The sequence below is a fragment of the Cetorhinus maximus genome, chromosome 24 (genome assembly GCF_964194155.1).
Source record: "Cetorhinus maximus chromosome 24, sCetMax3.hap1.1, whole genome shotgun sequence".
Classification (NCBI taxonomy): Eukaryota; Metazoa; Chordata; class Chondrichthyes; order Lamniformes; family Cetorhinidae; genus Cetorhinus; species Cetorhinus maximus.
The window spans coordinates 40,081,752-40,094,879 of NC_135902.1; the positions used below are offsets into that span (position 1 = coordinate 40,081,752).

Sequence of the window (13,128 nt, forward strand, 5' to 3'; positions counted from 1 at the left end):
ACCTATTAAGGCCATTAAAGTTAAAATTGAAAGAAATTTTTCACTGCCCATCCAACCTTGTGGTTGGTGGGCAGGTGAAAAGGCCAAGCAGCCTTTGCATTTTTTAGGAAACCTCATCCATGGGCGAGATGAGGTTTCCAACAGCAATAAAAGTTAAAACATTTCCTTAATAACATGTCCTGGCTCATGTGACAGAGTCACATGAGGGGACATGTTTTATAATATTGTAGAAATCTTTATTTTTAATGTTTTAAACTCTATGTCTCAGGGAGCTTTTCCAGCGCACGCCCACACACATGCGTAAACTGGCGCTCTTGCCCTCCTCCCCCTCCCCCAACACAAAAGCGCTGCGGCACGCGACTCACACTGGGCGGACCCTAATCGGCCCGCCAGCATGAAATCACAGTCTGGTCAAGCTGACAGGACATCATATTTACATGAGGCAAGCCAGAGTATAATTAGAAATATTACTATTATTTGCTAAATGTTTGCAGTAGATGATATTTAATATTCTAGCTGTCCAATTTTTAAATGTCTTTTCAGAAATTCTGCCCTACACTTTACAGTATGGTGTTTGTACCCTCCAGATACCAGTGAAACAGCGCAAGCTGCTGCTGAACCCAAGCTGACCACAGAGCAAAAACAGTCAGAACCTGTTAAAGACGTGGAACAAGTTGGTCCACAAGATGCTGTGAAAGAGCAAATTCCCCCGTCGGAGAGCTCTCCAGGGGATGGTGAACATGTTGAAAGTAAATCAAAGGTACAGTTGTGCTAATCTTTAAAATGCGCATCCTGTGCAATTAGTTTTTTTTTGCCAATTTTACCTCACTCTTGCTGGTCTGCCTGTCGTCATCATACATTCATTTAGCCAATGAGTGTTGGCAGGTTATTGCCCATGAAGAGCCATTCTCACTCAGTGAATGACCACACACACTCTTTTTAATTGGCGTCATTGGGACAGCAATCATATTAGGGGATCATTGGCCGACCATTTTTTTCTCCTCCTCATTCCAAGGAACGGAGGCCACAGCTGGTGTCCCAACTACTGAGATCAGTGAACTTCGTATCGATCAATAATCAAACCTGGAGTTGTAGATGTGTACAGCTCCATATTATACCAAGCTGTTTCTTAATCCACCTGTCCAGCAGGGAACTCGGCACTTGTTCAGTCACAAGTGAGACTGAGTCTTATGTTACGTATATGACATGAGGCACAAAAAGGCAGTGACAGGATAAAGTCTGAAGTTATTTGCTTCTGAAGTTTAAGGCAAATTAACAAGGAGTTAAAATAAAAGCTTTGCATTACATGGTGCTCGAGTACAAGTGCTTAATTTTAATTATTTTGCAAGGAAAAAGGAACAAAGTTGAGTATGCAGTTGTGAATCGTTAAAAGGGGGGTATTTTAGCCAAAGGAGGAAAATAGAGTCCAAAGGGGGTGCAGTGCTAATAAAGCTAGCCTGTTTGAAAGTCTGTTTTGACACACAATTTGGGTCCTAATTGCCAATTAGCACCTTCAGGCAAATTCAATTATGGTAAACAAGAAACCTTCAGGTGCTGATTAGATGCAGTTTTTGTGGAGCTGGTGCACCCACTTCCACTGAAGGGTTGGAGTGCTCTGACTGGCGAATAACAGCGTATTGCAGAATGGCTTGGGGACCGAGGGAAATAGGGCACACAGGTTCTCGGGTGCAGCTCTGGAAGAGGTGCAGAGGGCGAGGGATGTCCTGTACCTACATTGGCGGAAGGACATCAGCTCCATTTCCTGTCCTTCTGTCCTGCAGCAAATAGGGCTGTTCTGATTGGCCTCATGTCCTTTTCCCATTCCTCCTGCAAATCTAGGGGAACTCCTGGGAAGATGCTCGCGAGCAAACACAACCTTTCTTATGGTGTGACACAGCATTTACACTTTTTTGGTGGAGTCCTTAGAGAATTTCCAGAATAAATATTGCTCAACTGTTGAAGTCTTGATGAAATGTCCTATAAGGTCTTCCAATGTGTTTCAGAGATTTTTTTTCACATTAGCAGTGGACATGAAATAGTGATCCCTTTAAGTAGGACTTGAAATCAACATCAACATTGTACTTATTACAAACAGCTGGTCGTTGTTAGGAGAGGGTGTTAGTTGAAGTGCCAGACATGAAAATACGATGCAGTTTCTTTGAGTGCCAGCAAGTATTTTAAATGGCAATCAGCTGCTTAACAAGCCACCAAGCAGCCCTTTCTCATGCTGGTTTTGACTCCTTTATCAAGATAGCTTCTTGTGCTAAATGCAGGCTAACCCAGTGTTTCAGCGCAGGAACTCATCATGGCCACTTGCAGAGGATCATCAGCACCTGAATGTGGTGCTGAAAATCAGCCCCCCCAGTGCACTGTAATGAAATAGCAGAGAATGGGTTCGCACCTGCAATGCCTCAGCTATGCCAATAGGGGGAGGCACTGAGATGCTAAACACTTTGTCAGATGGTAAACTCGAAAGGGAAGTTATCCCAGGCTAAGCTGGCATTTCTGATAGATATTAGTAAACAGATCACTACAGGGCTAATGCTGTGCAAGGTGCAAAATGAATGTAAGTTCTTTCTTTCTTTCCTGCATGATGAGTTTTACTGGGCTGAATGGCCTATTCATTTCATTGACTTTTTGTTTTGCAAAGCGAACCGACTGAGATCGGAACCTCAGTAGAAAGGCCATGCAGTCCTTGAGACTGAAACTCTTCTCCTCATCAATCTTCTCGTGCCTCATTTCTTACATCTGTCTATTATCAGTGCTCTGTGCTTCCACTTTCATATCATTGTCGCAATGTCACAAGGTGTTTGTAGCTGAGCATGTGCTTGTTTCGGGGGTGGGGGGCAAGGATGGCTGGTGTAATACTGCCTGTTATCCTGCCCTGAATGCTGCACTGGACCCTTCTTGCTCTAAAGTAAGAGGAAAAAGGTCATTACAAACACACTCATCCATTTGAATACTGTATTAATAGGAGTTATTCTTTCTTCTGCAGAATCATTATGTATATACATTAATGTAACATATGTTGGGAATTGTAGAGCATATGATGATTAATATGAAACATACCAGTTCTCCTGGTCACCTATCTGCATCTGTCTGATGTCATTAAGTTCCACTCCTTCGAGAAGCTCCCCGCCTATTAATTCAACAAGTCTTGTTTCATATGCAGTTAATCATTTCTGCTGAGAGACTTTTCCTGTTGACATTGCCCTTCGATTATGTGCCAGATTTGATTGTTAGAGTGATCTAGGTCAAGGGAAGATAGTTTCCCTTTGAGTTTCATTCATGACTCCACAGCAGCATAAAGTAGCACTTTTGGTGTCAGCTGTGGCTCATTTTTGGTGACCCTCTTGCTTGAGTCAAAGATTTTGGACTCAAGTCCCACTCCAGGACTTGAGCACGCAAATCAAGACTGAAACTCCAGTTCAGTACTGAGGGAGTGCTGCACTGTCGAAGATCCTGTCTTTCAGGTGAGACTCAAAACTGAGGCCCCATCTTCCCTGGTAAAAGGTCAAAGCCTGAAACATTGTTACTCTCACCACAGATACTGCCAGACCTTCTGAGCATTTCCAGTACTTTGTTTTTTTTTCAGATTTCCACCATGTGCAGCATTTTGCTTTTGTGTTGCCTCCTCTTATCTCTCAGTTGGACATAAAAGATTCCATGGCAGTATTTTGAAGAAGGAGAGGGGAGTTACCCCCTGTGTCCTAGCTAATATTTATCCCTCAATCAGCAACACTTAACAGATTTATCTACTTATTATACATTGCTATTCATGGGAGCTTGCTGTGTGCAAATTGGCTGCTACATTTCCTAAATTTCAAGAGTGACCAGGCTTTGAAAGTACTTTGTTGGCTGTAAATCACATTGGGATGTCCTGACATTATAAAAGGAGCTTATTGCAAGTCTTTTTTATCTTTTTTTAAACTTCTAATCCAGGCATCTGCTATTTGCCATTTTATCCTATCTCACACTGAAAATTTACAGGCAGGCCTTGTTGATCTTTTTCATATCAAGTATTTTCCCAACCTCTTTCTAGGTCCTCACGGAACCGAGCCCTGAGCTCATGTAGTCTGTGCTGCATTGGCGTACTCTTTAGACAACTGCCACGCGGTGAAACTGTCCCACAGCAACAAAGATAATTTCTTATCTCTATCCTGTCGTCTGCCTCCATATCCTGATGAGTAACATGGGCCGGGATTTTCCAGTCCTGCCCGTGATGGGACTTGTAGAGGGCTGAGCAGAAAATTTGGCAAACCAACAAAATGTCCATTGACTTTCGGCAGGAATTTCCAGTCCCGCCCTTGGCAGGATCAGAAAATCCTAACCACGGACTTTCCAAATTTGGTGCTCCACTGATCTCCTTTGCGCAATGCACAACTGGGTAAGCAGGAATTCCATTTTTTTTAAGCATTTATGTGGCAATTTAACTGACTGGGAAGTGAGGAAGGAGCATTAGTGAAGGTGAAAGTAGCCACAGAAACATTGCCAATTTAAGTCACGGCATAGAAAATAACAGCTACGAGTCATTTTGGCACAACCAAGTATAACCATTCAAATGAACAAGTAACATGGTATTAACACTTTATAGGAGAATAAATGATAAAAATACTCCTTAACCTTTCAAAATTCTTTTGATTTTTAGAATAAGTTGTACGTGTGATTAAATTATTTTCTTAAATTTAAAAAAAAAGAAGAAAAGAAAGAAGAGGCAGAATGAAAAGGAGGACTCTCAAAAGAAAAGTAAAATGCTTCAGGTTGCTGATGTGGTGGAGGGTGTGTCAACATCTGCTGCATCGGATAATGTGTTAGAGCTGGAGGCGACACCCCTGCCACAGACCAGTAATGTGGATTCCAAGGAAGCACGGGAAGGTGGAAAAGTCAAAACTCAGTCAGAATTGGAAGCTAAAGAGAGAGCTGCTGGTGCTTCACAGAGTGGTCAGAGCAAGAGTGAAGACACAACCAAACAGATATCTACTAAAGATCAGTCAGCCAGTTACAACGCAGACAGAAGTGATTCCGTTCAAAAAAATCGCAAAGCCATGCAGAAAAAGGTAACAAAATATGGAGGCCTCACCATTATGTTGGTCAAGTCCATGTAGTATACTCCACTTAATGGCCAGAATTTTTCAGTCGGCGAGTTGGGGGCGGGGCGAGGAACCCCCGACGTCATCCCGCCCCATTTAAATATTCAGGAAGGCGGGCGGATAACAAAATCAGCTGTCTGCCCGCCGACCTGCCAATGGCCAATTGAGGCCATTGACAGGGTAGTTAAACCAATTAAAGGCCCTGCCCGTCAAACGTTAAGGTTGGCGGGCATGCCAGGAGCCCCGGCAGGCTTCTGAAAAAACATGAAACCTCACCCACTGGCGGGATGAGGTTTCATGTCTGTTTTTAAAAAGTTTAATAAAGTTTTAGTCATATTTATTAACATGTCCCATCTCGTGTGACATTGTCACATGAGGGGGACATTTTAATAATTTTTTTATTTTTCTATTTTTGATGTTTATAAAATTTTCAGTGCTCTCCCTGAGACAGCACTTAATCTCAGGGAGATGTGCGCTCTTTCATGCACGAAAGAGTGCACTCTGACAGTTGGGGAATCCCTCCCCCCCACCCCACACAGGAAGCACATAGCGCTTCCTGTCGGGCAGCCTGCGGGTGGGCCTTAATTGGCCCGCCCACTCAAAATGGCGGCGGGGCCCGTTTCATCGGCGGCGATCGACTGACCGCCCACCACCCTGCTGGTCGGGCCTGCCCACCCATCAAGGGCAAAATTCTGCCCAATACTTGGGTTTTTTTTGGCTAAAAATTGAAAATGGAGGAACTAAAAGAAACAAATATAAGAGCAGGAGTAGGCTATTTGGCCTCTTGAACCTGCTCTTCCATTCGACTAGATCGTGGCTGGTCTTCTACCTCAAGGCTATTTTCCCGCACTATCCCTCTATCCCTTGATATCTTTAGTATTTAGAAATCCATTGATCTCTGACTTGAACATACTCAATGACTGAGCCTCCACAGCTCTGTTGGGTAGAGAATTCCAAAGATTCACCACCCTCTGAGTGAAGAAATTCTCCCTCATCCCAGTCCTAAATGGCTTACCTCATTAGGAGGCTCTGGCGCCTGGTTCTCAACACCCCCCCAACCAGGGGAAACCTCCTCCCTATGTCTACCCTGGGGTCAGCAGCAAGCGCAGCAGTTGGATCTCGGTGGCCATCCCCCCTTTCCAGATGTCCTGTCCCTACCCTATACCCCGCACCCCCAGAGGTGACAGGCAGCCCACACAGGTTTACCTGTCCTGCATGTCACAGGGCAACAGGCCCATCTGCCACTGGGTTAATACCAGCAGCGGTAGGATGAGGCTCATAAGTAGTCATTAATTAGCCACTTAAGGGCCTCAATTGCCGGTGGGCGATAGGTTGACCATAGGCCTTCCTGCCCAGGCGGGAAGGCAACAGGCTCTGATGCGCCACCATCCTGCCAAATTACATGCCCGTCCTGCCACTCAGCTCGCAATCAGTGAGAGCACAAGATTCCACCCTTTGAGACAGCAAGAGGAAACAGGGTTCAGGAGGGAATGAGAGAGATTTTAAAAAGCAAAAAGAAAATACAACAAATCAATGATCCACAGTGATCATTGCCAACAAAGCACCATGTGGCTTGTAACACTATACTACCTGTATGTGGATCTAAACCACCCAATACATTACATAATATGCAAATATTATGTAAGAAAATATATAACCTCAGCAATATTTAGCCATGATAAAATCCTGGAAGAATCATTTAAAACATATTCTTTACTGCATACATAATTTACCAGGCATTATACATTTTCCTGTAATTTCTTGGTGATTATTTTGTGTAAATAACAACTTGTATTTTTATCTTCTTCAGTTCTTTGCCCAAGGCAGGTCCTTGGTGATTATTTGCCAAACCATGGCACAGTGCCCTGATGTTATTTTTAATACAGGTAGGGCACAGAGGCAGGGCCCAAGGTCTGCCTCAGCCAGAACGGGGATTGATCCCTGTGCTATTGGCATTAAACTAATCCACACGTTAGCTGTCCGAGCCAACTTGACGTCTGTGGATGACATTATAAAGGGGGCAACATGCAGATGAGGAAAAGCAGGGGGCCATGGAAAAGTTATTTGCAAACTCCAGAAGCATTGACGGGAAAGGAAGCCATTGGTGGAGGTACTCTGGCTGTGATTGGATAGGTAAGAGTGGTGCCAAGGAGAGCAGTCTCTCTGAACTAGCAAATGGAGGCAAGGTGTTAGAAGAGGCATAACTACTAAATCTAGAGAGCTTTGGAAAATTATGACTAACGCCATCTGCGATTTCTTCATCTTCACCTATTGCTTTTAATATTCTGGTCTTAGAGAGAGGTACCTACCTTAAGTTCCATTATTTTCTCCATTGCAGTCACTTGCACAAGTGTGGATTACTTGTGAAGTCAGCATGGATTTTCTTAAGGCAAATTGTGTTTAAATAACTTGATTGAATTTTTTGGGTAACAGATATGGTTGATGAGGGTAATGCAATTGATGTGGCGTATATAGACTTCCAAAAGGCACTTGATAAAGCATAACATGCCACATAATAGACAGCCAGTTAAGCTGAAGTCGGAATAAAAGGGAAAGTGGCAGCATGGATACGAAGTTGGTCAAGTGACAGGAAACAGTAGTGGTTAATGACCGATTATCTGACTGAAGAAAGATATACACTGCGGATCCACAGGAGTCAGTACAAAGACCACCCCTTTCCTGATATAATGGCCTAGGCTTGGATGTGCAAAGTTTGCATTGGAAACAGCTTGGAAGTATTGTGAGCCATGAGGTGGGTAGTGATAGACTTCAAGAGAACATATGCAGTTTGGTGGAATGGGTGAACATATACAGGGTAGATAAAATTTAATACAGAGTAGTATTAAGTGGCACATTTTGTAGGAAGAACGAGGCAAGGCAATATAAAGTAAAGGACACGATTGTAAAGATGATGCAGGAAAGGCGCTAAAGTAATGTGAAAAGTGCCCATTAGTGAATTGGCAGCCCATTTTACACCACACATTTTTTTTCTCTACGAGTTTTGCTATATACCCTTCTAACCGGAAATAGTACTCTGGGTATGTACAAACTGACAAGATCACGAACTAAGGAGAACGGCTGGCAATTGTATTAGTCAAGATGATTATGGACAGGTAAACTCTGTTATATCAATTTACAAAGAAATAATGCATTCTAAAATCAGGGATATTTCAAATAAATCCATTTTGTCTCCCATAATAAAAAGTACAGCTACAAGCTGTCATGAAATAATCAATATTAACAGAATGAATTACTTTGTCTTGATTTCATTACTTGTTAATGTTGCAATTTATCTCTGAACTATAATGTGGCAGGAAAGCTGATTTTTGCAAAACTATTTCCATAGGGCGGAAGCGAAACAAATGATGACAACAAGAACATTCCAGAAGCAAATCCAACAGACAAAAGCAAAAAACCATCTAATGATCAGAAGTGAGTCCAGTGTTTTCCTAACAATGCTTTCTAAAGGGGAACAAATAGCATTATTACAAGATTTTTATTATCGATGAGAAACATTTTGTTGTTTGAAATAAATTGTAGAGAGCAGAAAGTATCGTGTTCTGATTTTGGCAAAACATGGAAAATCCAGTTTTGGATTTAATAAGCAATTTAAAAGGAGTGCAACTGTTTCAATTCCTTTGTTCACCAATCGTACCCCCACCCCAGTCGCAACCCCCTCTCCCAACAGCAACCCCACCAACCTGCTAAAGCCAAGATGTGAGGAAACCTAGTCCCAAAAATCTTATGTTAGTAGGAAAACACTACTCCAGGAAAAGGGAGTCTGAAAATATATTTCTTTTCTCTAATGGCATTTTTCCAGAATAATTAATTCCTACATGCACATACAAATCACAATCATTCCACGTGTCTGGCCATGTGTGCATATTTGCTGTTATCTATATAGTTCTCCCATCTGTTATTTCCCAGTCTACACAACTCACTTCCAGTGTAATCTAAGGCCCAGCTGCTTTTTCCTGCTCACTTGCTCCCTGGCCCTCACTGTTGGTTGCAACCTTCTTCTCATCCCGTGGGTTAGGGTTAGGGTTTTCTAAATAAACTTAATCAGGTTATTAGATGTCAAAGTCTAGGAACTGTAAACAATGTCAATTTCTAAATGAAAAAAAATAAAGATCTGCATTTAAATGGTACCTTCGCTCATCTCCCTGAAAAGTCTGATAGTTTTTCACACACAATGAATGGCTTTTAAGTGCACTGCCTAATCTTTTGTAGGCAAACATGGTAGCAGCTTTTACTCATTGAAAGACCAACACCAGTGAAATTAGTGTCCAGTTAATCTGTTTTTGGTGATGGTAAGAATGGTGACCAGGACTGGGATAGCTGTCGGCTTCTCTGTTAACATCACATAATGTTTAACAACCATTTTAAAAGGTGGACAGGAGTCTTCAGCACAAAACAGCATCCCTGACACTGCATTGTCACATTAGCTAAGATTATAAACTCAAATTATAGTGGGAAAAGTCTTGAACCCACTTGGTATGACTGTCTAATAAATAAAGCTGTACAGTTTATTTTCAGTTGTTAACTGATTGATTTTACTTTTCTGTTTTTATTACAGCCAACCAGCAGCTTGCTTCAATTTACCTGTATCAAACATGTTCACTATTCATATCAATGCTATAATTCCAAGTGAAGTTAATTTTAATCAAAGATATGACAAATTATTTTTACTTCTTGAAAATGGAAGCATTTTACTTGAAGTCATTAATTTACGGTAAGGTGAAACGTATATGTATACTGCAATAAAATATGTTCTCTTGTTTGTTGGATTCTTAGAATTGAATTGGTTAGGCATAGTATATTATCAAAATTTTCAGTAAAGCATTTCTTACCTGACTGTTTAGTGTTGGATAGGATTTTCATCGGCTCATATTTATTTATCTTGGTCTAACTCATTACCCTCTCTGCAATTGTCTTATTTGGTGTTTTAGTTAACAAGCATTAATTGTCCAAAGAAGTGGTGATTCACAGTCAGCAGTAACTATTCATTGGTACATAAGTAACAATATTGCTAAGTTTAATCGTGTCAAAATATAAGGCTATCAATGTCATGCCAATTTAGTTAGTGATATGATTCTGCTTAGTATAGGTATAAAGGAATTTTGTTTGATCAGATATACATGTAGCATTTCTTGGAGCCACCACTCTGGCTTCTCGCTCTTATTCTAGGATTCTGGAATAAAACATTCATTAAAGTTTTGAGTCCCGGGCGGATTTTGCTTAGGAATACCTCTGGTATGTCAATGTGGTTTAAATTGCAAAGTTTTATTTTTTGTAGTATGAACACAAAGCTCAAGGTAATTGGAAAGTGACAGTGTGTTACCAAGGCAAATATACAAGATGTTTATCATTTTGCCCTTAATTCTCTCCTTGTTATTTAGGAATCTCAATAAAAATGGATGTCTTATACAAAGCAATTTGATTCAGCAACCTGACATCAAAGGAAAGACCTTTAGATATCGCTATGCTGTAGAGAAAAAGAATAGATGGATTGAAGAGGTTGTTGTGCATACTTTAACAATACCTTATAATCTAATTGAAAATGGTAAGAATCTATAAGGGATGTGTGATGCTATTTCTGTGTATCTGACAAACAAGCAAGAACATCAAGACAATGCGAAGAAAACTGCGTATATCATTAAAAGGCAACAAGTCCATGAGGAAAATTCAACATAAAATAGCACCCTGCTCCAAAAACTGCAAAAATATTTGTTAAATAATCCTGTATTCAGGATGGAAAATACTCTAAATTTCTGCTGACAAGTTTAAGTGCATTTCTAGAAATGGCAGTTGCTGTATTCTAGCCTTATAAAAGTTGATGATGAATTGGGGTAAAGGCAAAAGATTTGTTCCCTGTCATACTCTTATCTTGAAGTACTTCATTCTGTCCCCACGAGCAAATTTCAAATGATACTGTATCTGTGTTCTACATTCTACAACCAAGAGTTGGCTACACCAGGCTTTTATTTATGGTTACAATAAGTTTGTGCAAACTCATGTTTTCTCCCTTGTCAATGATTCCCTCCAGCAGTTTTAGCAGTTAATTTTTTGTGTCTTTTCTCCAAGGTCCACAGACTGGTCTCAAACCTTCAGCTCCTAATCTTTCACTAGTGCCCTGCATCCAAGGCTCCTGATCTTTCTTGCTGCTCCCAAGCTTCCAATTCCTGATCTTTCTTTATTTCCAGCCTTCTGGCCCCTGCTTTTTCTCTGTACACCCAGGTCTTCAGTTACTGAATTTCTACCCGCCAACTGCTGACATTTTCTCTGTGTTGCATCCTACTATCTGCCCATCTTTTGTGTTTTCCTTATAGAGAATGCTATTTCCTCTGCTGATGTGGCCTTGTTGCCTCCTCCAGGTTTGGTTTATTATCTCTAGGGCTGAATTTGACGTCCCCCGGGCGGGCGTGCGCCTGACCCAATCAGTCATGAAATAGCGCGCGATGACGCCGGGCAAATGTCCTGATGTCATTGTGCACCCGCGCGATATTTCGGTTGGCGAGCACGTGCAAGAGTCGGCAGCATGCCTGCTGACAATTAAGAGGCCTATTAAGGCCCTTAATTAGTTAATTTATTTCTATCTTTCACTGCCCGTTCAACCATTTGGTTGGTGGGCGGGCAAATTGGCCAGGTGGCCTTTGCATTTTTTACAAAACCTCATCCACGGGCAGGATGAGGTTTCCAACAGTAAATAAAAAGCCAATGAAAATTTTTCAAGATCATTTTTAACATGTCCCTTTTCATGTGACTGGGTCACATGTGGGGACATATTTATATCATTTCTAAAACCTTTATTTGTGTATGTCCAATTCTTCAGCTCCCTGAGGCAGCTCTGTGCCCTCGGGGAGCTGTCAGCCCATGCTCCCCCAAGCATGTGCAGACTTTACCACTCACCCCCCTCCCGCCCCCACCCCGGCAGCTGTGAGCTTCTCAGCACGCCTTTCACCAGCCAGCCAGTGTGCATTTGTGTTCGGGGGCCGATTGCAGGCGGCAGACCATTCCCCAGCCGCTCCTGGGCCCTCCTGCTATGCCCATCCAATAACCTCAAAATTCTGCCCCTAGTCTTTATGACCCATTCTGAGCTCACCAGGAGTGATGACACCAGAGGCCCAGTAGTCAGGTGTCACTCTTGGCTCAGTTGTAGTGCTCTCACCTGAGCCAGAAGCTTGTGTGTCCAAACTCTACTTCAGCGAAATGGCACATAACCCAGTTTCACCCTCAGTGCAGTTCAAAGCACAGGTACAGGTGTTGTCTCTAAGATGGTACATTAAATCTAAGCCATGTCTGTCCTATCAAATGTGTGTAAAAGATTCCCTGATACTGTAAAAAGAGCAGGAGCATTCTCTTGGTGTATTAGCCAATATTTATTCCTCTATTAACATGACTAAATAGAATTATCTCATGTAACAAGCCGAAGCAGGCCCAAAACTGGCAGTCAATTAGATACACAGATTAGTGCTTAAAGCAAGAGAGATTTATTTATCCACTGTTTTTGGGTCTTTGAGTGCAGCGATGAACAAAACAGTAACTTTTACCTGACCTCTACCTGTCTTGATCCTTCACTCTGTAAACCATCAGACTGCTTGTCTCTTTTGTCTATGACATCTTTTGGCTATCTCCACCTATCACTGGCCCTCTATCCAGCTCTACTTGTCCCACCCCCCCTTAAACCAGCTTATATTTCACCTCTTTTCTATTTTTTCTTAGTTCTGTTGAAGAGTCATACGGACTCGAAACGTTAACTGTGATGGCTTGTCTGGGTTACCTGACAAGGATAAATTCAAGTTACTGTAATGCATTTACTTACCAAAATACTTTCATAGTTTCAAACAACAATTTAGCTGCACAATTTCTTGATTAAGACATATTGTTAGCCAGAAAGGCATTGACTGGTTTTGATTAATTCATTGCCTGTAATGAACGTAACTCCACATTCAGATTCATGAAATGTGAGGGTCATTTTGCTTGTGAAACATATTAATTAATTGAATGCAAAATTTCCTAACATGTTTTACAAACCAGT

At 41.7% G+C, this 13,128-nt stretch overlaps 1 protein-coding gene across 1 annotated transcript in view; it reads left to right on the forward strand.

Moving 5' to 3' along the window:
- The window catches only part of LOC144699829 (E3 ubiquitin-protein ligase rnf213-alpha-like), a 158,955-nt gene that overhangs the window by 13,921 nt on the left and 131,906 nt on the right, over positions 1–13,128 (forward strand). The window contains exons 7-11 of the mRNA XM_078571116.1: positions 588–760; positions 4,698–5,057; positions 8,437–8,522; positions 9,667–9,822; positions 10,490–10,653. Coding sequence (XP_078427242.1) covers positions 588–760; positions 4,698–5,057; positions 8,437–8,522; positions 9,667–9,822; positions 10,490–10,653 — 939 coding nt within the window. The remainder of the gene's footprint in view (positions 1–587; positions 761–4,697; positions 5,058–8,436; positions 8,523–9,666; positions 9,823–10,489; positions 10,654–13,128) is intronic.